The following is a 27,265-nucleotide window of genomic DNA, read 5'->3' on the forward strand; positions in this document are numbered from 1 at the left end:
TGCGTCTCGACTCTTTCTGCCCCCTAGTGGTCAAGAATCTGCTAATGCAGCTTTTAATTTCTGTGATCCGCTAACATAATGAGAAAAGACCTCCAGTACACTGACAGTAAAGTTAACATACGCATAGGAAAACATCTGTCATTTTAATCCACTGGCATGTAAACTATTGCCCCATTGTTAAATACAGATATCAGTATCACACTCAAACTCAAATGCAGAAACAACAATTGAACTATTTCTCTGTCAGTAGTTTGCCCTTATATACAAACATCATCAATGAAACCAAGAAAATTACATTATCTGATAAAGTTATGGTAGTTCTGTTGGCTACAGAAAGGCATGTCTGCAGATGAATCACCGCCGTCATTTTTTAAAATGTCATATCTTACAGATCGTCACATTTTAAATATCAATCGAACAACGTTTCTGTACAAAATGTGCGATCAACAAGTGGCTTCCTTCTATGAAAACAGTAAAAACAGCTGCAGTGGTAGAAAATGGCTCGTGTTCTCCGTTTCCTGGATGCTTTGTTTAGATCTGTCCTTTTCCTTCAGTTTAGAACAGTGAAAGTACAAAAATTAAAATATTCTGTAGGTAACAAAATCAGGTATTGAAGATGTTTGGTGGGGACGATAAACTACATTTAAAAATCACAAAACTTTCAAACGAACCAGTGATATGGCTTCTTTTTTTGTAACTGTGGAACTCCACAAACAATAAATATATTTTGGAATACACCAAAAAAAAATTGATGGGCGGGGCTTCGTTTTTGTGGAAGGGAGAAGTGTCTTTGAACCTGCACATTAACACTGTTCAAGGCTCCATTTTGATTTCAAGCTCACATGATTGATCAGGCTTTGGCAGCTTTTATGTGGGCGGAGGGCCGTTGGTGTAGCGCAGCATTGGGTAGAAGGAGCGGGCGAAGTTGTTGGACAGCGTACAGCTGTAGTCCTCATCAGACAGAGGCACCAGGCAGGCCAGAACCAGCAGCGTGAAGAAGAGCAGGTGTAGGGGGAAGGCAGCTCGAAGGACCCGGTGGAAGAAGGGTCGCCGTGGGGAAGAATCCCTCCTCCCCTCCCTGGATGGGGACAGATGATGCAGATGGTTGAGGGTGGATGTTCATTTTTGACTTTGCAACAGCAGTTTAACAACAAATAAACTTTGAAAAAGCTCTTGTGGACTTTGAGTGGATCTTTAGACTGCGTCTCAAATATTCCTCACACTGACGAAATTCCCATGTTGTTATTCTGTGTTCACTGGAACTACTTCATAATCTACGGTAAAAAAAGACATCTCTCTACGAAGACACATCTGTTGAAATGTTTATATTTCATTTGGAGGAACTAAACCCTGAAGCTCATTTTCTAAAAAAATCTAACAATACAAAAAGTGCCGTTCCAGCTTGTAAACGTTACCTTTTAGTCACTGGTTGTCCAACTGTAGCTGCCTGTAGACCTGCAGCCTCCTCCTAAAGCAACAAACAAGAACAAGACACACGACTTGTGTTTACCTTCAAAACATCAACGATCATCTACGACAGAAAACGATGACTGCGGTGGTTTTTAGATGTGTGGGAAATGTAAAGGTCCAGCACTACAGCCTGCAGAACATTTACTATGTACAACGTACTTAAGGTAGTACTCATTTAACATTTATTTAATGTTTTACTATCATGGTTTTGGATTAATATTGCTGCTACATTAATGTGTATGTTGCATTTTACTGCTCTTTTTTTCACATTTTTATGGCTTAGCTAAGACGAAAGCCGCGGCCGGAGGCATTATGTGTGAAAGTTATCCGTCTGTGCGTTCCATTCTCGTGAACACGATATCTCACTAACGCCTGATTGAAATTTTATCCAACATCTGGATGACCTGCTTCGAAATCTTATCACGTTTTTATGGCAGACTGTTCACTTGTAATTGAGTATTTATACGGAGTAAAACAGGTTTTACTTGAAATAAGCTGAATTCTTTTTAAGGCAATATTCCTTCACATTAAAATGTAACAACCAAACCCAACGTTAGTTTGACTTTAACTCGTCTCACCAAAGGTAAATATTCAGGTGTACCTTGTGCAGCAGCAGAGGAGAGCCGAGTGTTCCCAGACCGATGCCGTCCACCTCTGAGCTGGCTGAGCAGCGCTCCTGAGACACAGACAGCAAACACACATCAGATGAGACCGACAGAGGTCCCAGGTTACTGCACTGTTGACAGCAGCTCATTTATGCTTTCTGGTATTTGAACAGATGCTCCATTTTACGGGTCTGTAACTTCTGAAGGGTTTTCTAATCATTTCCAAAACGTTGTTCAGAAAGAACTCTCTGTAATTTGGCATCATTCAACCCAAGATAATGTTCCTTCATTACTCATTTACTAATACAAATGTTATGTTTTATGTATTTTGAATTGCAAAATTCTCTGCAAAATGTTTATTTAATTGTTCTGTGTCCACCTGAGCTGCACTGATAATAAAGTTGCACTTAACATTAAAAGTATTGCTTGTGTTTTAGGCGATAGAGATTTCTACTGACTAAAATACTCTCTAAATTACAATCAACGCTGTCTCCATTTCTCTGTAACTGGAACCAAATCACAGTCTTACAGTAAATTACAGTAAAGTTTTTGTTGGAAAGCTTCAGCTAAGTGAGATATTAATTTATAACAATAACTCAAATGTCATTTTGCCACAAATACAGAAAAAAATTATCCAAAATGTTGAAGCTAACTCTGACACTTTTTGGCAGGAAGAACGGCCGCTCATCAGTTTATGAAACCAGAATCACAGCAGAGTCAAACCAGACTGAGGCTAAAGCAGTCAAATGGACCCACCAGTCTTCCCTGCAGCGTGCTCAGGTCAGCAGCCACCTGCCGCAGCAGGAGATGCAGTTTGTTGCCGATGACGTGGACCTTCTCCTTGGCCTCCAGGCTGTCTTCCCCCGTGGCCTCCAGGAGGAGCTGAGAGGAGATCTCCTGCAGCGAGGAGACCTCCCGCTGGCGGCCACGCAGCTCCTCCTGCAGAGCCTGCAGCAGGGGGCGACAGAGAGCACAGCAGTCAGCACACAGCAGGTGCTGAACGCGTCTGATGGACAGACGGAGGTGAGAGTTCACCAGAAGAATAACATCCTAATGAACAAGGTCTGACTCTGGAGCAGGCTCGATGGTAAAACAATGTCTTTCAAATGAGGAGCAAGTGAACATGTGCACATTTATGTTTGTTCTTGGTTGAACTCTATGTAGCAATTTAAACTAATCTAAATATAGCTGTCATCCCCGTTGTTAACCTGAGAGAAGAGCACTTTTCAACAAGTCAGTAAATAGCTTTTCCATTACCTTCCATTTATGGGTTAGGGAATGTTAAGTATTTCCTCTTTATGTTCAACAAAGATTTTTGTATGATGAGCTCTGTCTCTGTTGTTAGTGCCAAAATAAAGACTACATCTCCCATAACCCCCATCACCAGCTGTTGGAAACCTCTTCCCTTAGCTTACTAAAATCAGACTCGGACATATTGGAAGATGTTTGGAAAAATGCTTATGGGCGCTATAAAAGAATAAATAATAAAAGTATTTCAAGACAGTGATGATGAACCGATGGGTGGTCTGCTCACCGTCAGCGTGTCCCGGTGCTGCAGCAGGACAGAGCGAGGCGTCGACTGGTCGACGACATTCACGACAGAGAGTTTGTTCTCAGCCTGAGCGAGCCACAGCAGCAGAGAGTGCAGCGTCTCATGAAACTCCTGAAGAAGAACACAGAGGTCATTTAAACGTTCATCACATGTTCTGAACCACAGTAATTATTATAAACTCAAATGTGTTCACGTGAAAACCAGAGGATGTCTGACCTGACACTGCATGAGTGCAGAGTGCAGCCTCCTCTCCCAGCTCTCCAGGCCGCCGCAGGCCTGCGTCCAGCTGCGATTGGCTGAGCCGAGAGCGTCCTGCAGCTCCCGCAGCTCGGCGCTGTCGCCCCGCAGGAAATGCCGGCTGCTCAGGTTGGCGGAGATCATCAGACACTTGTAGCTGTTGAAGGTCTTCTGCATCTCCTATAACAAATACAAAAAAGACAAGGAAGAAGATGAGATGAAGTGTTTTTCGTCATCGGACTGTCCTGCGTGGTTACCCGGTGCTGTTGGTGTTTTACTTTTAGTTTCCTGATGTTGACCTCGATGTCTCGGATGTCGGTGGACGGTTCGATGCGCTGTAGCCTCTCTAGCTCTGGCAGCACCCGGCCCAACCAGGAAGTGACATCGCAGAGGTCAGAGTTCAGCTTCTGCCACTGCTCCAGGTCCTGCTTGATGTCCGTCTCGCTGCTGAACTGCTGCACTTGTAGCAGCTCCCAGCGCTCGATCACACCTGCAGAGTCAGCAGTTGTTATTGTGGTCCTTTGTTGTGTTCAGGATTTAAGATTCTCATTAAACCACTTTTTTAGTTGCGTCTCTCCTAAAACATGAGACCTCTCACGCTGCCGTTCATCTGCGTCAGAGTACCTGTGCTGGTCTGCTTGTCGGCCGTGCTGCTGGTCAGACCCGGATCCTCCAGATCCCCCTCGTCGTTCAGGATCAGCTTCACCCTCTTCACGCTGTTGATGGTGCCGCTGCACTCCGACATCAGCTTAGCCTGAACACACACACACACAGCATAACACACACCTCTTCAGTGAAAAACAAAGACACTTAAATTTCTTTAGCCGATGGACACTTGAAGTCTTCAAAGGTCTTGATGCGTGTGTGTCCTTACGTAGCCCTGCTGGTGGAAGGGAGTACTGGTGGTGTGTGTGGGAGACGAGTTCAGACCTCGGATGATTTCTCGGGGACCCCGTTTCCGCTCTGGGGAGCCGGGCTGGTGCCAGCTGGGTGGGTCGGTCATGGACTTCACTGAGGAGAGAAAAAAGGGAAAAGTTTAGCGAAGGCAGCGTGATAATAAGGAAGAAAGAAGAAAAGGAGAGAGGGGGGCCAAACCCAGAAAGGTTCATTCAAAAATGAAGCACAGAGAAAGAGAGAACAGAGTAATAACAGGAGAACTAGAACCATCAGACTCATCACTCAGCCTCGTGATTCACACAAAACATCCGTCAAAGACATGCAAAGAACAGCATCACAAACACAAATGGATAAATAGCATCCACTGTCACGTCATGCAAGTTTTATAAAGTTTCGACCTTTGTAAACAATTGTTATAACGATATAATCAACATAAATAATATCATGATAAGTTGTCGTGGTGCACAGTAGAGCGGCAGTTATTTTCATTGTTGATTATTGTCTTGATTAATCATTAAGTTGTTTGGCCCAAGATGACGTCCACTAAATATATATTCAGTTTTCTGTCATAGAGTAAAGAAACCGCAATAGATTCACATTTAAGAAGCTGCAGTTTGGATTTTTTTTCCAACAAAATGACTCAAACCAATTAACAAAACAGTTGCTGATGAATTGAATCTTTGCAGCTCTAGTGCACAGCCACATCTGTGTCTTGAGGTACAAATGTGGCAGAAGCAAGGTTTCTGTGGATTAGATGAAGGACGGGGAGGTGAGGTACAGCTGGGTGGGTTTGGGGTTGCTAGGAGATGGAATGCGGGTCCGTGAGCACACAGCATGCAGGAGGCAGAGCGCCTACCCGAGGCAGCCGTCGCTGCTCCGACAGTCGCTCTAACAAAGGACTCTGAGCTCTCTGTGACATTCACGTCTGTAAGAGAGAGTGGAGGTCAGCGGTGTCTGGAGGCCGCTCTGGAAAAAGGGCGGAGCTCTGCACAAGTCATGAAGTCATGTTTCATGTTTCAGGAACGTTCAGCATCAGAACAACGGAGACGCAGAGAAGATCTGCGTCAAATTTGTAATTTCAGTGACGAGGACTTGAAGAGGGTCGCTGGTGATATCTGATATCTGATAAAGAACAACACGTTAGTCCGCATTAACCTTTAGACTTTCCTACCATGACTGTGGCTCTCAGCCCCAAGCTCATCGTTTTCCTACTGAAGGCATCGTCGTTAAAAATGGGTCATAAATAAATAAATACTTAAACTTTATCATTTAAAGTGAAAGTCATTTTCATTTTAGCCGAGTACAACATGATAATATTTGTCATTCTCGTTGACCATTTTTAAAACCTATATAACTTTCAGGATGATCCTTGATCTCACTTCAGTCTGGTTGCACAAAACACCTTAAGTTTGACACTTAAGGCTTAACTTCTCCTTAGCTGAGGGATTTACTTCACAGAATCCCTTTGAAAGGTTCCCTGAGTTAAGGAACGTCAAGGTGTTTACTGCATTGAGAGAGACTTTACAGGAGACCGTTTGTTTGGTTGCACTCGTCTCACAAAGACGTCCTCTAATAAACTAACTGGTTCGAGGAGGAAAGGATTCAACTTCTGGAGGAATTTTAATAAAAGAAAGCAAAAACCTAAATGTAAATTTGATCCGCAAACAGACACTATATCGCCATAAACTCGGACATGTTGAGGTAAATATCGAAAAGCAGCAGTGATCACCTGACAGGGCGCTGAAGTAGGTGTCGTCCTCGTCGTCCTCATGTGACGAGGACCCTCCCACGTCCACAGTGTGGTCCCACTCCAGTGGGATGGAGTCCACGCTGACGGGGGTCTCTCTTCCCGACCGCTCCAGAGGGGGCACTAGGAGGTGACACACGGCCTGCCGTCCAGCTGAGACTCCACCCACTGCTGGAGCCTCCTCCTCCTCCTCCTCATTCCTCGCCTCCTCCCAGGAGGACGTTCCGTTGGTTAGATCAGCTGCGTCGTCCAGGTCGGTGTCCCGGTCTGACAGTTCCCTCTCCTCCTCCAGAACCTTCAAAACCATAGAAGAAGAAAGCTCCAATTTCACTTAAATTTAAACACAACATCAACAGTCTTTCTCTGAAACAAAAGGTTTCAAAATATTGTTATTATTTGTATTATTATCGTTATTACTATTGTAATTATTATGCATTTTCATTAGTAGTCTATTAGAGTAGTATTGTTAACTTCTTTGTTTAGTTTTATTCATTTCACTTTTATCTTTTTAAGCAATAATACATATTTTTATGATTACAATAATATAAATTATTATTAAATTATTATTTTGTGTCACGTTGGAAGCCAAGACCGTTTTGAATAAATAATTAGAATAATGTGCTGATGACTTAATCCCTGAAACCATATCATTGATGAACGCACACGTTGATGTGGACTGTGTTCACAGCATGCAGTACTGACCGGGCGCCTGTTGACGAGGCGGTGGTGGAAGCGAGCCACTCTGCCGAACACCTCCTGGCAGTAGGAGTGCAGCTCCTCCAGCTCGTCCTCGATCAGCACGGCGTCCAGAGGGGCGCTCTTCTGGATCAGGTTCTCCCCGAACACGATGAGGGCGTCGATCTTGTTGGTGTTCAGGGTGATCTCCTGCTGGAAGCCCTGCAGACGGGAGCAAAAGACTCAGTTGAGTTTTTAGGAACGCTTGTTTGTCTTTAATAAAAGGTTTGAAAATGAGAAGCGTGTGTGCTAACTTACGTTGAGCTGCCTCATCTTGTCCTCGACGTCGCTCTCTGAGAAGTGCTCCACATTGGTGAGTTGGAGGTCCATCTCCGTCAGCCAGACCAGGATCCCCTCACGCGTTCCCTCAAAGTCTTCTCTCTGAGAGGTAAAGTGCTGCAGGAGCACAGAGCAGAGGACGGACGCCATTATTCAAGTGCTGTTTAGTTTAGCTAAAGTCATCTATGTATCGTTTCTGTCATATGGATTGATATGTTACTTTATTATGTTGTTCATTCTTCAGTTGTTCTCCCTGAGGTTTCTTCCTTGTAAAGCCTTCTGAGGCTAATTTGTGATTTCAAGTTTTAAAGATAACTGTTGACTGTTGACCCTGGTCTGCTGCACATTCCCTGGATGTAAATATCGCTTATAGCGCGCAAAGGTCAACCAGCACCAATCAGCTCGATTCTTTGATCACACACACAACCTTCACGAAGCAACATAAACACACTCCATGTGCTCGGCGCCAAATGCTGCGATGAAAAACGGCTTCCTGCCAACGTGACGCCTCCAGCCTCGTTACCGTCTGAGAAGTGACCTCAATCCTGGAGGCTTAAAGCAGAGCTGAGAGCAGGGAGATGCTGGGAGGATCAGCTGGGAGGATTTGATACATGCTGATGTTTTGCTCTCTGGTTTCTATCGTACTTGTTTTCATGCGTGCAGGTTGCTGACGCACGCATCAGCAAATACATCGATCTGTTGCTACTGTTTGTGTTGATTTCCCCGTCTCACCTTGAGTCTGCGGAGGACAGACGCCACCCTCTTCTGCAGGCTGTCCCACCTCTGGTTCCCCTCGTGGACCAGGACTTTGAGCTTGCTGGCGGCGTCGGTCCGGTTCTCTCGGGCCAGGCGGCGGTACTGCTTGTTGACCAGCTCCAGCTGAGTCAGGCGCTCATGAACCTGCCGCTGGAACGCCTGACGAGAGAACGGAGAGGAAATATGAGTTACTCTGTTGAGGAGCCACAGAATTATTGTTTTAGTTTTTAGTTTGTGTTGCACTGAGTGAAAAGAGACAGAAATGTATCCGTCTGAACATCTGCACATGCAGTGCATCAATCTGCAGCTTTGAAGAATAGAATCTAAAGTTACAGAATCGATGGCCGCGACTCGGTAAATCCATGACGCTGTCCGTGGTGCTGAAGTAGTAGACGGATTTGTAATTGCAACTTTTTCTATGACCCTTCTGATCAATAATAATATCTAAAATTCATAGTTAGGGGTTGTCTCCTGACCTCGAACTTCTTGAGCTCCTCCTTGGCGCTGGTGTAGAGGACGTCGGCAGAGTCCGGGTTCGCTGCGGTGAGCTCAGATGTCTTCAGCCAGTCTTCAAAGCGAGAGAAGTCGTCCAGGAACTTACACCAGAGACGCCAGGTCTCCTCAATCCTGAAAGCAACAGGGATCCTTTCACTTTTGTGTAAAGTCAACTGAGAAAACCTGAGCAACTTTGGAGCAGGAAACAGAACCAATGATGATATTATGTTTGTGGGTATTGTGTTTTTTGTTGGGATGACATAATAAAGATTTCAGAGGGAGCTTTCTGTTAATTGTGACCGCTCACCTCATCCTCCTCTCCATGGACATGGCGCAGATGTTCCTCCAGCGTCGGTCCAGGCTGCGCGTGGTCTGCTGGATCGAGTCGTTCTCGGAGTCGCCGCCGCCGCAGGCATCGGCGTCGTGGAGCAGGACGTCGCACAGCGTCAGCACCGACGCCACGCTGTCCGTGTGCTGCTCGATGTCCCGCTGCAGATCCTGCGGGTGGAAATGGCACAGTTTGAGTCACGTGGACTCACATGCAGCTCAGCTATTGGGCGAGTTTTTGCTCATCAATACAACGATATCATAATTACTCAAAATATAAAGTGACCATATGGCAAACAAAAGCCGCTTCCTGATTACCAGCCTGGCAGCCTGTGTATGTGTATGTGTGTGTGTGTAGCTCCCTGTGAAGCCTGACAGCACTTTTATCGGCTCTCGTTTGTTCACAGTTACCATTCTCCAGGGCTGCCATGGTGACAGATGAAAGCTTAAAGAGCCCCTCCACACAGGAGTCATTTCAGCCGTCCGTCATCCACTAATGGAGAGCGCTGCAGCCTTCCTCTGAGGGAGCATCTCTCTCTTTTGGCTTTCACCCCGGCTCTGTTCTGTATCTCTTCCTCATGTGTCTGTCACACGTCTCTCTCCCTCTCTTTCATAAACTCTTTCCTCAGATATGTCCGCGTCCAAATCCAGACAGGCTGTTAAAGACTCAGGCGTATATTGTTCTTCTGTCACTCTCCACATTGCAAATATTTCAGTATTTTTGAGAGGAGAGAAAATGATTAGCAAAGAGATAATTCAGCGCCTCAACTAATGAGCCAGCGTCCTCCTTTATTATCATTCTGTGAAATTAAGTGCATCCGACCTCAAAATCAATCATAAAACTAGAGCAAGAAATATCCAAACTCTCCTCGAACCTGCAGGTTTTGACAATGAACAAAGAAATGTCTGCAGGAAGCACTCGGTTTGACATGTGTTGGGCGGAGCACAGCACTTTGAAATCTAAGAAAATGTTAAGCTTTTCAGAAAACACCGCGATGACCAATAATGACGCAGCCGTGGTTCTGGTTCACGGTTGCTGTGGTGTTTCAGAGCCAAGTGTTCTTAAAATACTCCTGTGTCTGCACCGAAGTCAGCGCAGATAGAACAGATGTTGTCATGGACACACGGTGACGGTAGAGGAACTGAGTTTCTGGGGAAAAGTTGGACAACCGTCATTTGTTTTGATGTAATTGATTGTATCGTTCAGATGCAGCCCGGCGTTACCGTTTCATGCTGTGGAGCGTCGGTGAATGAAGCCTCGTGTTAACTATACAGACAAATATCAACCCTGCAAATAATCCAAATACTGCGGCCTCAGCTCATCATAAAGAGGCTGAAGGTCTGACAACATGTCAGACAGCGGCACAGTCAGATGAGAACTCTTGTTCCTATAAATACATGCTGACAGATCACAAAGGTTATAAATATCAGGGTGGAACTGTCGACTAAGGTCTTTTGAAGCGATCATTTCACCAGCGATTCTTTTGATTTTCCCGCCATTTACTCATGTCATGCTCTTTGTAAAAAAGGCTACATTTAGTTTGTGCTTTTTGAGCACTATTGTCTGAGTTGATATGTTGCTGTGACTTTGGCAAATTCATTCATTCATCTCACTTCTATTCTAATCTCTATAAAACAGCTTTCTGCATTGATGCGTGAATCTGTTTGTGGTGCGTGGTTGAATGCACATAAACAGTCCGTGTGGAGAGTAAAAGAGGCGCGATGCATCGGGGAACCCACCGGCTGTCGTCTGACAATAGTTTAGCTTTTTATTTCTTTAAAATTAGCTCGTAAACAGGCTACTTTTGAAGCAATCTGGTCGTACACGTCGTCTCTTAACTCCAACTCCAGTTATGCATCTCAAGCTGATATTCGGACTGTAAATAATGAGCACAAGGAAAAGGAGGTTTTGGCCCCGATATCCGTTGACCCCAGAGGCTCGTCTGATGTCAGAGCGATAGCCGAAGGCTTCCATCCTTCTGACCATGCAGCCAAAGATCAAATCTCATTCTTCCTCTGTCTGAATATGTCTCTCTCTGAACCTTCCGATCCATCCACCGCCTCTCTTTCCAAGAAACCTTTCTCCTGTTAGGAAGGTACCAGAGTTCGGTAGGATACAGAACGGACAAACTGGTGAAAGTCCATTTCCTTTCTCTGGGCCGCCGGCTGAGGCCGAGCTGTCGAGTGCATTTACCGTCTCTCAGCCCAGTGTGACAGCTCCCTCACAAATATCCATCTTGCTGCTGCTTGCTGAGATTTTACTTTGCAGCAAGCATTACTCTACTCTTCTGTTATTATGCTGCGGACCACAACGGGGTGGCCGTCACATAAACGGTTTAAAAGCAGGCGTGCATCACTAGCTATACTCCCTGCCCCTAAAATTCCCCTCAAAGTGCCATGTGGTGTCTCCCCTCAAAGTGGAGTCTCCAGTCTGCCTCAAAGCTTTTTAAGCCTTTATGTCACCTGGACGATGCCCGGGTTCGGTTGTTATATAGAGGTAGGAGGTCTGAGGACCGCTGGGAATTACCATTTGGACGTTTTCTTCTGTTTGTCCCGGAGACCTCCCTGGTTTCTGTCAGCATGGTTTTGGTGAAAGCTTCTAATTACAACAAAACCAATCAGCCTCAGCCACGGTGGCCTGAGAAAACTTCTCCCCTTTGCTTCTGTATTGAACAGCAGCTGACTTCATGGTCTTCATCACTAAGAGGCTGAACTAAAGGAAACTCCACTTTCTCTTCTACTAGATATTTGACCACAACTCTCATGACTGAGGAATATGCTGCTCCATAAAACAAGAACTACTCCGTCTTGGCCCACCTGCTGCTCGGACAGTTTCCTCTGAATCTCGTCGCTGTGGCAGACGTTGTAGACCACCGGCTTGGCCAGCTCCGCCTCGATGCGAGAGAGCCATGTCCGCAGGTTGCTCATGTTCTTATCAAGCTGCTGCACCGTCACCAGCGTCTCCTTCAGCTTTCTCACCCTGCCGAGAGAGAAAAACGTCACGTTACAGGAAGGATTGTATAATTGTTATCGCATATTTTCCTCCATCTATCTATCACAAGTATTGTGTGTGTATCAGAGCTCCATTGGTGTACAAAAAAAGCAAAATCTTTCCTGTTTAAAACCATCAGATGTCTCATAAGAGTTGAAAATAATCAGACACACTGTGCGATGCAGTGTGAAGACAACCCTCACTTCCCAGAGCAGACATGCTGCCCACGGCGACAATCACACCCATCACCCGAACCATGGTTAGCGCGACGCTCGGCTCTACGCCGCAGCTTCGTCAGAGTCTGGGAAGTGCTCGCTGTCGTTCTCACGTCATGACACAACGGGGGCCATTATGGCGGAGCGGCGGGTTGACCTACATCCAGCTGAGAGCCGGGGGATGTCTGGGTGGAGAGACTGCATTCCAGTTCAGCTCTCAGGTCAGTGAACTACATCGTTTAACAGACCAGCACAATGCAGAGAGGGCGACACTGCACCGTCATGTGACTGCAGCCGGTGAGAGCGCTGAGTTCCAGTGTGTGTGTGTGTGTGTGTGTGTGTGTGTGTGTGTGTGGATTGCACTCTGTCTGGAGGTCTGTCATTTCCAAAAAATATATATTGTAGGTTACGTCGTTCAGATCGTGACGGTGAAGATCAACCACATGTTTAGCAGTGGGGGATCAGGGTTCCCACTCTGTTCTAGAAATATTTTTCCGGACTTTTCCGTGACATTTCCAGTGATGATCTTGCTGTTATGAGAGGCAAGGAAGTCCTTCTCCATGAAATCAGATCCTACGTGCTTAGAAATTATGACAAATTGATCCTAACATTGTATATTAAAGAGAGCTACCAGCCAGCAGTGACCTACTGATTACTACACTTGAAGGATAATGTATAACTGACATTATTCCGATTTTCAAGTTGACGTCCAACCACCATGTGCTAGCATGTGACGTGTTCACAGCGTTTCCATAAGAACCTGTTCACAGCACTCTCGTACACAAACCAGCATTCAAACGTTGATCTGATCCTGAACACAAGTTCAACCTGTTCTGATAGACAGACTAGTAGGTCCTTCTCAGCTAAAGGAAAATAAGATTCTTCAGGACATTTGGACTTATTCTCTCATTTTCCATGACTGGAATATTGGTCAACTGTTTTCCCGGTTTTCTAGGATGCTTGGGAACCCTGAGGATACTTTCTCAGCACTTTGAGTTGAAAAAACGTTTTTCTCTGACGCTCAATCACAGGAGCAAAGAAAGGGCCAGCGCTGCTCAAATGACCCGTCAACAACCCAAAGGTTTTGCCTTTCTACAACTCTTGTTTTATATCTTGGAGAAATGCTTCTTTTAGACAATAGAAAAGGTTTTATGGGGATTTTCTGAGCCTTTTATAAATGACTTTGAATAGTTCATCTGAAGATGTGCACAACGATCACAACGATCAACGCACATTACCATTAATGACCTCAATAACTGGAGATACGTGTGTACGCTTCAGATGCTTCCAGGTATCCATGTAAGCAGAATGATGCAACACAGCAGCAACAAGCAACAACAATCTCAGATGCTGCAACAGCAGACACTGTAGGGATGTGTTTTGGCTCCTGATGCAGCTGCACACGTGTGTGTGTGTGTGTGTGTGTGTGTGTGTGTGTGTGTGTGTGTGTGTGTGTGTGTGTGTGTGTGTGTGTGTGTGTGTGTGTGTGTGTGTGTGTGTGTGTGTGTGCAGGCGTTTCATGTCTCTACAGTATCTGAGGATGTGGCAGTAAACGACGAAGCGGAGAGATGCATCAGCGACATATAAGACATGGTGCTGCGATCATGGTATGTGTGGTGCTCGTTGCATCGACACACATACACACAACCGCACACACACACAACCGCACACACACACACCTGCCGTCCAAGCTGCCACCTAAATTCCGACACACACAAGAAGAAGGGAGCCGGCGGTCTCAATTCAATTTGCTCTGAATGACTCTGCATGTCTACATGCCTGCACCGACAAAAGCCCAGCCCATCCCCCTTCGCTCCTGATCTTCGTGTCTCCTCCTCCTCCTCCTCCTCCTCCTCTTTATCACAACAAAACACCCGATCTGCTCCCCTTTCATCCGCCCGCCTCAGTCTCATGCTGGCCGGGTCGCGATGAGGGCGAAAGGTACTTACGGGCTGGTGAGAGGAGGCTACTCCATGGTGATGGCTCGTCCGCTAGCAAGCACAACCCCCCCATTTCCTCCATCCCTCCCTTCCCCTTCCTCCCCTGCAGTCCGCCTGTCTCCTCCTCCTCCTCCTCCTCCTCCTCCTCCTCCTCCTCTCGCCAAACATCTGGATGCAGTGACAGGTTCACTCAAGGACACAGAGCAACAGGAGCTAGCCAAATCATTTTCATTATCGATTCATGTTTTGATCATTTGTATCGTTAATATGATTATTCAGTCCCACATCATTATTGTCTTTGTACCCTCTTCTTCTTCTTCTTCTTCTTCTTTTCTCCTTAATCTGAGAGTTTAAACATGTGAGTGCGATAAATATTATGTATTTATAGTTAATAAAGCTTTGCCTCAGAATGTCACTGAAGAGTAAATCAGTGCAGGATTATTTTTTTAATCCACAAAATATATTCAAAATTCCACTTTTGAAAGAAAATGTTAAATGATCACAAAGTAAATTTGAATGCAACAAAATGTTGGTAAAAAATAAAATACTTGTTAATGCACCAATCCTACGTTTGGTGTGTTTATATGTCCAACTGTCTGTTTTTATGTGTATGTTTGGATGAACAGCTTAACAGGACCAAAGACTTTCATTGGGGCACTTATGAGGAGAAAAGTACATCTTCAAGATGGAAACAAAACATCTGTGAAACTCTAATATCACATAACAACAACAACAAACAGCCAACGAGCAGCAACAAAGAACCAGAAGCCCATTAAAGTGAGTCCAGCTCTAGAGCTGAGTACAGGTGCAGCTGCCGATCGCTGGCAGTGTGTTTGGACCAACAGGGCCAGCGGGGGAGCCTCAGTGTGCAGAAAACCTCCATCTGCCACCTTCTTCCATTTCCAATAAACCAGCCTGGGGTTCAGTGATACATCACCAGGAGGGAATGATGAAGGAGGTTTGGATGAGGAAGAGGAGGAGGAGGAAGAGGAATGGCACACAAGTACGGAGAAAGAAACCGTAAATCTGAAGCCCCTTTCAGACACACAGCCTACATTACATCGCCGCTCTTCATCTGTCTGTTACAGTAATGGTTGGATTCAGACACGAGACACAGAGATCACGTGATATTCAGCAGCTGGTGAGAGAAACGTCTGAAAACACATCAGCGAGATGTAAAAGACGGGCAGAATGAGTTCATTAAATTGAAGTATTCTTGCTGTTGAATCCTTAATTAACGACCGTGAGCCCAAAAGGAGACTCGCCACCGCTTCCCCGAATCATCCGATACCTGTTCTCATCCTACATTTCATCACTTATGTATTACAGAGTTCTGCAGCCTCGTTCATAATGTCCATGCAGTGCACCAGCATGGACTGAAAGGACAAAGGTGTGGCGCGATACATGAGACGATTATACCGGCCACAATAATTACAATACACAATATTATGCCTAATATCCATCGCAGATAGGAGGCATCTTTTTAGTGCAAAGCAAACAATCAGGCTTGAATAAGGTAATCGTCAATCATAAGCATAAATAAAAAAATCATAACATGGTGCAAGTCTTTTTTTACTTTCCTACTACGATGGCAAGCTAGACAGTTTTTAATAATGTCAATCATGTGACAATATTAAAGAGATTCACTTGAGTGTTTTCTTTATCTGTATCTTTCCTCCTACTTCTTCTCATGCTTTGTGTTCGTGCTTTTATCGTCTACTCATTCATGCTTTCATGCAGCTGGTGTGGACAGAAATTGAAAGTGCATGTTCAATTCAAATGTTCTCGCAAGTTCATAAAAGGTATGGAGTTTTACAGCTCTCTTGATAAATGAACATTTAGCATCTCTCTGTGTATTCGGCCTCTTTGTGTTAATCTGACAGAGATGTTGAAACGTTACCCGATCCGACCGTCTTCACATTTACCAGCGTGACTTTTGTGTAAAAGGTTCTCGGGCGTCAAAACATTTGTTTAACAAGCTGAACGTCTTAAAGTGGCTTCAGGATCCAGATGTGTTGGAAGCTTTATACCAAAAACACACATCTTCAGTTGACATGCAGTCAACTGAAGAATAACACAACCTTCAGTCCGCAGGGCAGGAGTCAGTCATCTCGTCTAAACACCAGGAATCTAAATCACCTTATTTGCCCCACACGCACGCACGCACGCACGCACACACACACACACACACACACACACACACACACACACACACACACACACACACACACACACACACACACACACACACACACACACACACACACACACACACACACACACACACACACACACACACACACACACACACACACACACACACACACACACACACACACACACACACACACGACTTCCTCCTTTGTTCGGACTCAACAAACCGACGTGTTAACCGACACCATCTCTTGAAAAGAGAGCCGTGAGTGAGAACTGCGTCGTCTTAATTCATCAGCATTAAACTGCCAAACAACACTAAACACTCAATAATATGTAAGAGCTCCACTTGAAATTAACGACTCAGCAAACTGCAGCTCAGAAAGAAAAGCCCGCAGTGTGACACTTTAAGTAACGTTCGCTGCGCCAGGTGTGAGGAGGAACAGTGTGTTTTAAGGAAAAACATCTGCCTTGCGTGCGTCTTATTTAGACAATGACGAGAGAGGACGGTGCCCCCCCCACCTCCACCCCCCAGTGGCCCCCAAAGGCCGAGGGCCCGTCAGCACAAAGGCCCGTGTCAGCAGACGGCAGCTGCTGCGCCGGGTGACGGAGCACCCGGTTTGTTTTGGGGGACAAAGGCGAGCGGCGGGCCAGTGTCAACGCGTCTAATCCCTCCACAAGTCAAACCTCAGCGCTCAGCTGCTGTTACTTAGTTCGGCGAGATGCAGACAAAAGGCTGAGGGGCAGTCGTCACTGACTCTGAATCAGCTCCTCTTATCACAACGTGTGACACATTACTGCAGACCTCATGTCTGTGAAGTAAACGACTTCTCTTCATGTTGGGCAGATAGAGGATAACATGGAGGTGAATAGTGAAATGCAGACGGGGTTAAGAGTAGAGAGACTTTGCAGATTGACGTTCATAGTGTAATGCAGCGGTGAGTTGGGAAACCAGGAAATGAATCAGTTTGCACTTCCTGTTTCTTTCTTTCTACTTTCTTTGAAGCTGGTCATCATTAATGAATTGCTGGGCTGGTTGTAAACACAGAATAATCTCATTTCATCCTGTAGCTGCTCCTAAAACTGCTCTGGAGGTTTTGAGGAGAACAACATGGACGAGACGATGGAGCGATGGTTCCCTGGTCGTGTTAAGCAGCCCCCCCCCCCCCCACGTTCATCAGCTTAGCGGCTGCAGTCTACTGACCCTGAGCCTCAGAAGATGATCATTATAACATGAAGCATGTGACACATATTGAGTGAAGTGCTGATAGGTTAGAGATACGCACGGCTGTCCACAAACCTTCTCCTGACTGAGGTCCCTAAGACATCTCAATGCTTCAGCACGCAATGATATTATAGACAATAGTGTTCCTCCAACTATTAGTCAACATAGTGAGGAAGCCCCTCTCCTGGTCCATAAAGAGCTGGACTGGCCTGCTCAGAGCTTCGACCCCGACCCCATCCAGCACCTTTGGGTGAACTGAACCGACCTGAACAGGTGCTGTCCATGGCTGTGGCATCATAACATCTACATTAATAGTGTGACAGCAGCACATTCCGTCACAGACTGGAGGCTCGTGCCTCATTAACCGGCTTAGCCTCGTTATGCTGGTCAGTCCCTGAGGGGGGGGGGGGGGGCAAATCCACTATTGTGTGTCACGCTCTCCCTCTCCACTCCGGTCCCGCTGTTGTTTAAGACGGAGGGCGCATCTCATCATCACGATGCAGACCCTCGTCCACCTTGTTTCCTCTGTCAATATGTGCATTGACTGGAGGTCCTCCTCGGGCCGTGTCCACAGTAGATGGGATGTTTTTACACGTTTCCACATTAAAGGGGCCATTACGTGAGCTTGTGTTCACCAGAACAGTCTGAACGATGTGATTTTCAATGGAACACAGAGTTCACCGGCTACACCGGTACAGGAATGCTTTTAAAAACAGTCCATGGAGGTTTCTTCTACGTAAACAAAAGGAGCTTATATTCTACTATTCATGTTGTGGTGTATAATGTATTTATGTGAGGTTTTACAGACTAGTGAACCGTATCGATACACAAGTACCAGCTGTGACTTGACACACACCGCTATTTATCTTTTAATAAAAATCTAAAATCCTATCCCCTCGATTTTTCTGCGTGGTATCGAATATTGATGTTTTTGAAGGTTTTGCATCAAAGTTAGAGATTCCAGTGTCGTAACAACACTCGTACACACTGTGGCGAGTTTCATTGCGAAAGGAAAATAAAGAATCTATCGATCTACAAAACATCTGGACCGGCACGGAGACGCACCACTTTCATTCAGAAACAACTGGAGTTAGGTTTGTAAATCACAAGCTCACAAGCTCCAGGCCGGCTCTTTGCATCTTTCTGTGTATAAATGATCATTTATGTCAGAGATTCTTCAAAGAGTCTCAAAAGACACATTTGTCAGGATATGAAATATCAAAGTGTGAGAGAAACCGAGAGGACAGACAGCGTAACCGGGGTCACTAAGCAGCCACCATATGGCCGATCTACGTCAGTCATTCCCATGAAGGATAAGCCCCCCCCCACCCCCACCCCCCCCTGACTGCTTTAACCCATCTGGCTCCATGAAAACAGTCCACTCAGCTTGACTCAGTTCACTTTGCTGTGATTCAATGTGGATCTATGAACATAGAGTCCTTTACGGTCACTAAACAGACAAATTATCAGGAGCAGAAGTCAGTTAAAACTCTCCGCCCTGTTGTTTGGCCAGAGATGTAGCGGTAATTGTTGTGCACTCCGCCACCCTGCATCCACCCTGCAGGAATAATTACTCTGCTGTTTGACTGTGAGAAAGCAAAGTTTCTAAAAGAGAGCAAAGAGCTTCTGACATCAACTGTGTGTTGACAACACATAATTATCCAGGAAATCAAAGCAGAAGATTCATATTATGGTATAAATTCAAAAGGAGAAGCCAAAAGTCCAAATCTGTGACATAAATACAGCCTCGGTCGCAACAGTAATGTCCATAACTTTAAGAACCCAATAATGCAACAATCTCGCCTGAGTTACGCAATGATTGGTGTTCGGAGGAGAGACAGTGAGCAGGGCTGGGACTTCTCACTACAACCGCTTCATCACTTTCCATGTGTACAACCGAGAGCAGCACCACCAACGTCCTCCAGGAGAGACCGTCCCAGAGCGTGCATCGTTCTAAAGAGAGATCCAAAGGGCAGCTGTGACGCGGCCAGGAGGACGATAACATGAGCGGACGCTTTTCAGCTCAACAGCAGCAAAGCATTCAGCAGCTTCCAGCAAACAGCCACCACTGCTCTGTGTATCGGGATGGGATTTGCACTTATGGATTAATATTAATGTCACTTTTTAATCTGCAGTAGAATACAACAGCTGTGCTCTGTTCTCAGAGGAGACACCGACAACACGCAGATAAAGCTGCACAGGTTGAACTGCTGCAGTGAGTCTGTGATGCCTTATAATGAAGGAAATATCAAAGGGTTTTATGGGAAATGGAGTCTTATAATTGAGAAGCATTAATATATTTTTTGTGAAATCCCAAGCATGCTTACAATCTTTAGATAGCATGCAACATACATGGCATGTGGAATCTAATACCACGCAGAATGCTAATACACTAAATGCTAACGTTGAGACGCTGAAGCTCAAATTGTTCTTCAAAGTCACAAAGTTGTTCACAATGAAACAAGGCGAGCGACCAACAGACCGTGCCATCGCCATACTACGAGCCGCAACACTACTCTGACTACAGTGGAAGAAAGACAAGAGTCTCTACTTGAAAACATGAAAACTCATGAATTCATTCAGCTAAAATCTGCCTCAAACAGCCTCATTAACTGCTCCCCGGTCCGCTCCCCCCGCCATCTCGTCTCTTCCTACCTGTTCTCGATGTGGTCAAACAGATGCTGCCAGCGGTCGTTGACGTCCGTCAGCTTGTCGTTGACCCCCGTCTCCTTCGTCTTGTTGCTGGCTGTGATGAGTTGTTCTCCCAGCTGCTTCAGATGGGTTTTATTCTCACTGAACAAGTTGATCTCCTCCATGCAGTCCTGACGGAGAAACACAAAGAGCAGGAATAAGAAGCAGCACGTTCACATCTCAAACCACCAGTGTGTTAGACATGAATTACACATTGAATCATTCGTCTAAAGGATTTGTAAATGAACATATCATCATTTCTTTAAGTCTCGTCTTCATGGCTTCAACGGTTCACGTAAGAAGAAACAGAAGATGAAACATTCACTGAAAACAAAAACCAGCCTCACTTAAAGAAAGTGTGCTTACTTAAAACTCCATGTGACCTATAATTATTTTACTAGAATTTGTAAAACCATTAACTTGATTCATCTTCACTTTAGGAAAACCTCGTGAAAGCTTCTGACTTTGGAAGTTTGCCAGAAAGGAAACACAACTCCTGCCGGGAGTCTGTGTGCCGGAGCAGGAGACACTCAATGTAACCCCCCCCCCCCCCCCCGTCAGGGCAATAAGTAAGAGATAAAAGCATCAGAGTTCAACACAAAACAAACCCGCGTGGCTCAAACAGCTGTTGTCTCTTGAACAATCGGGGGGGAATTCAGAGCTTTTTGAAAAGCCGGACATGTCCTCCCACAGAGAGCAGTGCAGCGTGACGGAGCAAAATAAACAGAGAGGCAAAATACATATATATACATATATATACATACACATACATACATACATACATAGGGTTCATACACATTTTTACCATTGCTTTCATGACTTTGATGCAACCTTTAATGACCATTCTTTCTGTGAAACGTGTATTCATGAAACATAAGAATAAAAGTCTAGGATACTAGGACATCAGTAATACAGATGTGTTCTCAGTCAATCTCACCTGAACTAGATATACTTTATTATAACGGTATTCGTGAAGATAAGTTCCATGTATTTTCCAAAACTTTCCGGGTTTATTTATTTTTCCGAAACTTCTCCAGGCCTGGAAATTGCAATCTTCAAATTCCATGACTACGAATGAACACTTCAAAGTGTTGTAAATGTCCTTTCTTGCGTTTACAGCCAGTTTGAAACTACATCTCTCTCAGCTGGTTCATGGTTTCGACCAAACAATGAGCGTCTCATTCACTCAGTGAACTTTGCTTATCAGCTCATCAGGATGATGAATTCACAGACATCTTGACATGAATCCAATCCTCCCTGTAAACGGTGGCTAAGCAACAGAGGGGCGTGTCTTTGCTGCAGCCTCCTACCTTCTTCAGCTTCTCCACCATCTCCTCGATGTTGAGGTCGGAGTTGTGCGCCACCTTGTTCTCCATCTGCGTCAGCCACTCGCACAGCTCCTTGTTCTTCTCGTTGAAGATGATCCAGGCGTTCAGGCGATCTGCGATCTCCTGTTTACGCAGAGACACCTGACACAGAGAGGACAGAGAGGAAATAAGCTTCATTGCTATAAATGTCAACAAATGTCATATTTAGTCTCTTTAAAAGGATAAATGTCTCATTTTGTTATACACCCGTCGCCTCGACTCCTCTCTCCTCGTATCTCTTCCTCGCCTCCTCTGCTCGCATCTCCCGCGGGGCGAGATTAAGACGTGAGGAGAGGAGGCAAGGAAAGGAATAGAGGATGTACAAACTCTATTGGGTGAACTTTCCCACCTCCAGTATTGAGCAGCACACGGCCACACCGGGCTACAAGTGTAAATACACAAACAAAGACTCAGTAAAAAGTCAAAGTGAGTATGATCCCTGCTACCCCCCCCCCCCCCCTCCCCCAGACTCACTTCACTACAGAAGCTCTCCTTCCTGAAGCCTCTCCTACCACCATCTGTTCCCCACAATGACCCTCACACCCAAACTAACCCCCCAACACCCACACCTGTTGGTCTCCTCCATCTCCCTAAAACGACTCACAAGATGTACTAACTTAAGTCCTCATTAGAGGCTCAGACTTTAACACTAATGACCAGAACACAGACAAAGAGACGGTGAACTCTGAGGTTTAAACGCAGGGTGGCAAACATGCTGCAGAACTGTCACATGTCAGATGACAGCTGTCTTCTGAAGAAAACTTAGATTTAATAAAGAGAATGATTCTACAAGGAGCTTTATAGTCAACGCACTAACTTCCCCTCCCTCGGTGTCTTCGTCCTGGAGCAGTTTAAAGGAGCTAGATTGTCTCATCTGACCTGCTGCTGTCTACAAACACACACACACTCACTAACAAAACACAAAGTGTGAGAGTGTTTGGGCTGTGCTGGTTACACATGTTAGCTCTTCAATGATTACCCAGCAGGCCTGTGGTTTGGTTTTCAAACGTAGTCCCAAAGAAACAGGAGGAATTTTAAAAAACGGTTTAAAACGTGAGACGACCAGTGAGTCTGCTCCTGCACCGTCACTGTGCACTTCATATGGTCTCTCTGTTCTCAGGACATGAAGAGGAAGTTAGCATTTGCCACCGGTGACAAATAACACGTCACTTAACATACAAGCTGTTCCAGCTGTGCAGCAGCAGGGCAGTCGATAGCAGCTAATGCTGCGCAGCAAAACATTGGGCAAAGTCATAGAAGTTCATTCTCAGTGTCAGTAGAGATCCAACAGTTTCACCTGAAGAATTAGGGGAGAAGTGTATAAAATGATGCACAAGACCTCTGGAATATTTCAACTTGATTGATCCATTGAAACGAAAACGTAAAGAAACTTTTAAAGGAAACTGCGTGACGAGGTGTCGTGCACTCTTCACCGAGCCGTTCTATGAAACTCAAACTAACTGCACTTGATTCAAGTTTGATCACACGCGAAGTACATATTTCTTAAAACATTTTAAGCAAAGATGCACATGAACTTGGTGATTTACTCTGTCAAGTACAAGTGATGCAGCAAAATAAAAGTAGATAAACAGCAGAAGCAGCTTGTGATCGAGGACGAGCCGAGATGCCGGATCAGAACTTCCCGTCTGGGTTCAGCTTTAGTTCATCAGCAGTCTCACCTTGAGGCAGAGTTCCTCCCACTGACGGTTCAGGTGCTCCACCTGCTCCTGCAGCAGCAGGACGTCGTCGGCGATGATGTACTGGGACAGATCAGTCTTCATGGTGCTCAGCTCCGTCAGGCTCTCAGCCCAGTCCTCCAGCGAGTCCTCGTTCTCCTGCATACCATAACACACCAACCGCCACAACAAACCGTCAGGGACCCCCTCTCTCTCTCTCTCTCTCTCTCTCTCTCTCTCTCTCTCTCTCAACTCCCTAATGTCTCTTTCTGTCCGGCCCCTTTCTCTTTCTCTCTCCTTCTCCCCGCCCAGAGAGAGGATTAAGGGCCACAGGCTGCAGGCCCGGGCCGGGGGAGGGGTGAGAGAGGGGGGCGGGAGGAGGGGATTGCGGGAGGGGTGGGGTGGGGGGGGATCAAGACTGTGATGGGTCAGAGAGGATGAGTTGAGTCAAACTTGGCTTTGCTCTCTTGGAACAAAGAGGCTACAATGTTTCCTGATGTCCTGATCAAACGTCTACATCTGCATCACCTCCATCTCAAACATTTCCCTTTAGATCAATAAAGTATCTGTCTGTCTGTTTGTTTGTTTGTATATTTAAAAAAGAGGCAGTTATGACGGCTAATTACCATGAAAAGTTACATGAATATGAGCTTGTGATATATGTAGTGATAGATTAGATACTCGTAGTACGTAAACATAATCCCAGTACGATGAATGCACAGCAGAGTATGAACCCGAAACCTTAGAGGAGTAGCTCGACATTTTGGGAAACGTGCTTTTTGTCTGGGTTAAAATCGGGTTCAAATGATTCCACTCTTTAAGAAGAACTAAATCAAATGTAATTACCAATTACTTATTTGGTCAATTAATCAGCCTTTAGCTCCACCCACTGTGGTTTAACTCAGCCAATGAGATCACTGCTGCTTGCAGAGGGACTCTGACCCTCCACTGAATGTTTAGCATGAAACAAACTGCCAGTGGACAGAACAATTCAACATATAGTTGAGCCAGCTGTTGACCAGCTGTTTGCAGACCTACCTTGTTGTATTCCTCAGCGCTCAGCAGCTCATCGTCAAACTCTGGCATCGACTGGTTCAGTCTGGTCTTCAGGTCCTTCAGCTGCAGCGTGCGGTCTGCTAGTCCGGACTCGCAGCACTCCCAGTTCTGAGACACACGCAAATAAAAAACAAACATTTGAAAGGCTTGTTGATCATGCAGATCAATGCTCTGGGTTCTTAAACAGCTGATTGGCTTTGAGAAGGAGCAGAGGGCCATCACACTCCTTTGTCTTTCTAAACGTGTCCACTGTCATTAATTAGAGCAGATTGGATTAACTTGGCTGCTGTCAGAGAAACAGAAGCCTTCAGAAGCTAAAGGCCATGGATTACTGAACGGGTCTACTGGGCACAGGCCTTGGGGCCCAACGTGTCAGGGGCCCCTCTGGCCTTCACCTTCAAAATGTACTCAAAGAGACACGTATCAACCAAGACGTGACTCAAAATGACCACAAAGAAACAAAAGATCACTACGGAGAAACCAAATCAGCTTGAAAAAAGACACAAAAAGCAACAAAGAGACTCAGGACGCCTATGAAAAGGGGCAAAACAACCTCAAAGTGACACAAAAGGACAACAAAGAAACATAACACTACTCCAAAGAGACACAAAAAGACCAAAACAACCTCAAAGAAACAAAAAATGACCACGTAGAAACTTAAAACTTCAACAAAAAGACCAAAACAACTTCAAGGAGACACGAAATGTCTGACATGTCTGTGCCCAGGGACCCCTGGTCTCATAATCCGCCCATGGCTACAGGGGACAGATGGAGGATTCAGACATGCGTCTGTCCACGTTGAGAAAACAAAAACGCAGAGAGAATTGTGTCTGGCAGCTTTGCACCTGCAGCCTCGGGGCAGCAGAGGAGACACTGGAAAGACTGGACCGTTAAATTGTGATAAATATCCGATAGAACTGAATCACAGAATAAGAGGACGATGGCGTCTCCGTCTCAGGGGACCAACAGTGCAGCACTCTCGCTGCCGGACACTGTGACTCAGATGTCCAGTGGCATCTGTGACCCTCTGACGTAACCGGCTGGAGGCCACTGGTTTGGTCTCATCCAACACAAAAGAATAAAAAGAAAAACCACAAGCCACACACAAAGGAGGGCGATATTTGAGAAGATCTGTTCCAAGATTGTTCTACTGTGTCAAATGATACCTGCTCTTACAAACGTGGCCGACAGAAAAATAAAGCAGAATTTAGAGAGAAAAGGAAACGAAATCCTGAGTTCAGAGAAAGCTCTATGATTGCATCTTTAATGTTTGCAATGTTATATACAGTACTGCTTTCAATAGAGATAAAAAAAAATATATATTTTTATATATAAATATGGACTAAGGGCTGCAACTGACAATTTCATCATCAATTTATTTCCAATTGAACAATTAATAATTTGTCAATAAAACAAATCATAAAACTCCAGAAAACTAAACGCAGTCCTCTCTGCCTTGACAACAGACCATTCAAACTGATTGATTTCAGGCCGAGTCCAAGACCAGGACCTTGGTGTTTGAGTCCAGACCAGATCCAAATAAGGTCACTTAAAACCAAGCCAAGCCCCATTAAAAACCAGCACCAACACAGAGACACAAGTAGAGGCGGTGGAGAACACTGACTGTGGAGAGAAACCACATCCATCATTTCAGAGAATCGGCCGACTGAGATTAACAAGATGTTCCTGAACGCATCGCTTTAGTACCTTGACGATCTCCTCGGTGAGCTCCGTCCTCCGGCCCAGCAGGCTGTGCAGGTTGTCCCACTCCTCCTGCAGGGTTCCCAGGTCCGTCTGCAGCCGGGTCTGGGTCTCCTCGTCCCCCATGGAGAAGAGCTGCCGGCCGACTTCCAGAGTGTGGATGAAGCTGCACTGGTACCTCTGGAACAGCACCTCTGTGTGCTGAAAGAAAAAGAAAAGGTTGAAGGTGATTTTTAAAAAAGGAAAGGAGAGGAGAGAAGGAAGGGAAGAGGAGCTGTGATCGTTGAGTGAAGGGATTACTGCTCCCTTTAATTGTATCTTCACTCACAATCTATTCAAATCTCATCTTTCCGTGGTAATCAAATGAGCAGAAAGGAAGCACTCTTCCTCTTCTGTTTTAATGAAATGTAATCAGCAGAAGTCTTTTTTTCTTCCTTAAATCTCACATCAGCACCAGGCAGCTGCTTTGTTCCTGCCTGCAGTGATGAGTGATCTTAATCTGAATCAACAAACAGTCCTGAACACGTGGATCAAGACTGTTTGGTTGTTTCTGGAAGGTCTGAAAAGTCATTCGGCTGAAAGTCAAGCGCAGTACTTTTACTTTACTTTAGTTGTGAAATCTTAGAGGGAAGAACTTTACACTCAAACACATGAGCTGCATCTTTATCATCTTATATTATCTCTTCATGCACACACACACACACTCATACCAAGACACTTCGTGTACAGTTTCTATTCACGTGAATTGTATTTAAGATGGAAAAAACATGAATAACAGAAATAACATTTCTTCTTACAATCAACACTTGAAATGATGAAGGCATTGAAGTCATGAAACTACAACACTGACAATGAGGAAGATCTTTGGTAGAAAATAATGAGAATATATAAAAACAACATTTTAATCAGACCCTCTAAACTAAAAATAAAATAATAATCTCTTTTTATAGACTTCTGCTTTATACATTAGAATATTCTGTCCTTGATGTTTATTGTGGTTCTTCAGCTCTGGGTTTGTCACTACGCAGTTTCTTATATCCCTGTAAAGTGATGCCATTATAAATGATTTATTGTCCATTAAATTCCCACGTTTCCCCTGCCTGGGCTCTCCTCTAAATCCCCTGGTACTGCCGGCCTGCTGTACGTCC

The 27,265-nt window shown here is 45.2% G+C and overlaps 1 protein-coding gene across 1 annotated transcript; it reads right to left on the minus strand.

Annotated features, from left to right (window-relative positions):
- Positions 1 to 867: 867 nt before the first annotated feature.
- Positions 868 to 26,107, minus strand: LOC142967710 (nesprin-2-like). Its single transcript, XM_076107204.1, has 20 exons — positions 24,399 to 26,107; positions 23,364 to 23,519; positions 21,628 to 21,786; positions 20,282 to 20,448; positions 11,918 to 12,080; positions 9,081 to 9,271; positions 8,755 to 8,905; positions 8,255 to 8,437; positions 7,502 to 7,639; positions 7,211 to 7,405; positions 6,491 to 6,803; positions 4,739 to 4,875; positions 4,456 to 4,618; positions 4,143 to 4,354; positions 3,843 to 4,044; positions 3,610 to 3,782; positions 2,832 to 3,023; positions 2,072 to 2,146; positions 1,416 to 1,468; positions 868 to 1,078 (listed from the first exon to the last, which is right to left on the minus strand). The coding sequence occupies exons 1-20, from the start codon at positions 24,633 to 24,635 to the stop codon at positions 868 to 870; spliced, it is 3,471 nt and encodes a 1,156-aa protein (XP_075963319.1). The 5' UTR covers positions 24,636 to 26,107.
- Positions 26,108 to 27,265: the final 1,158 nt, after the last annotated feature.

Source organism: Anarhichas minor, unplaced genomic scaffold (genome assembly GCF_050575085.1).
Source record: "Anarhichas minor isolate MPS153535 unplaced genomic scaffold, ASM5057508v1 ptg000038l, whole genome shotgun sequence".
NCBI lineage: Eukaryota > Metazoa > Chordata > Actinopteri > Perciformes > Anarhichadidae > Anarhichas > Anarhichas minor.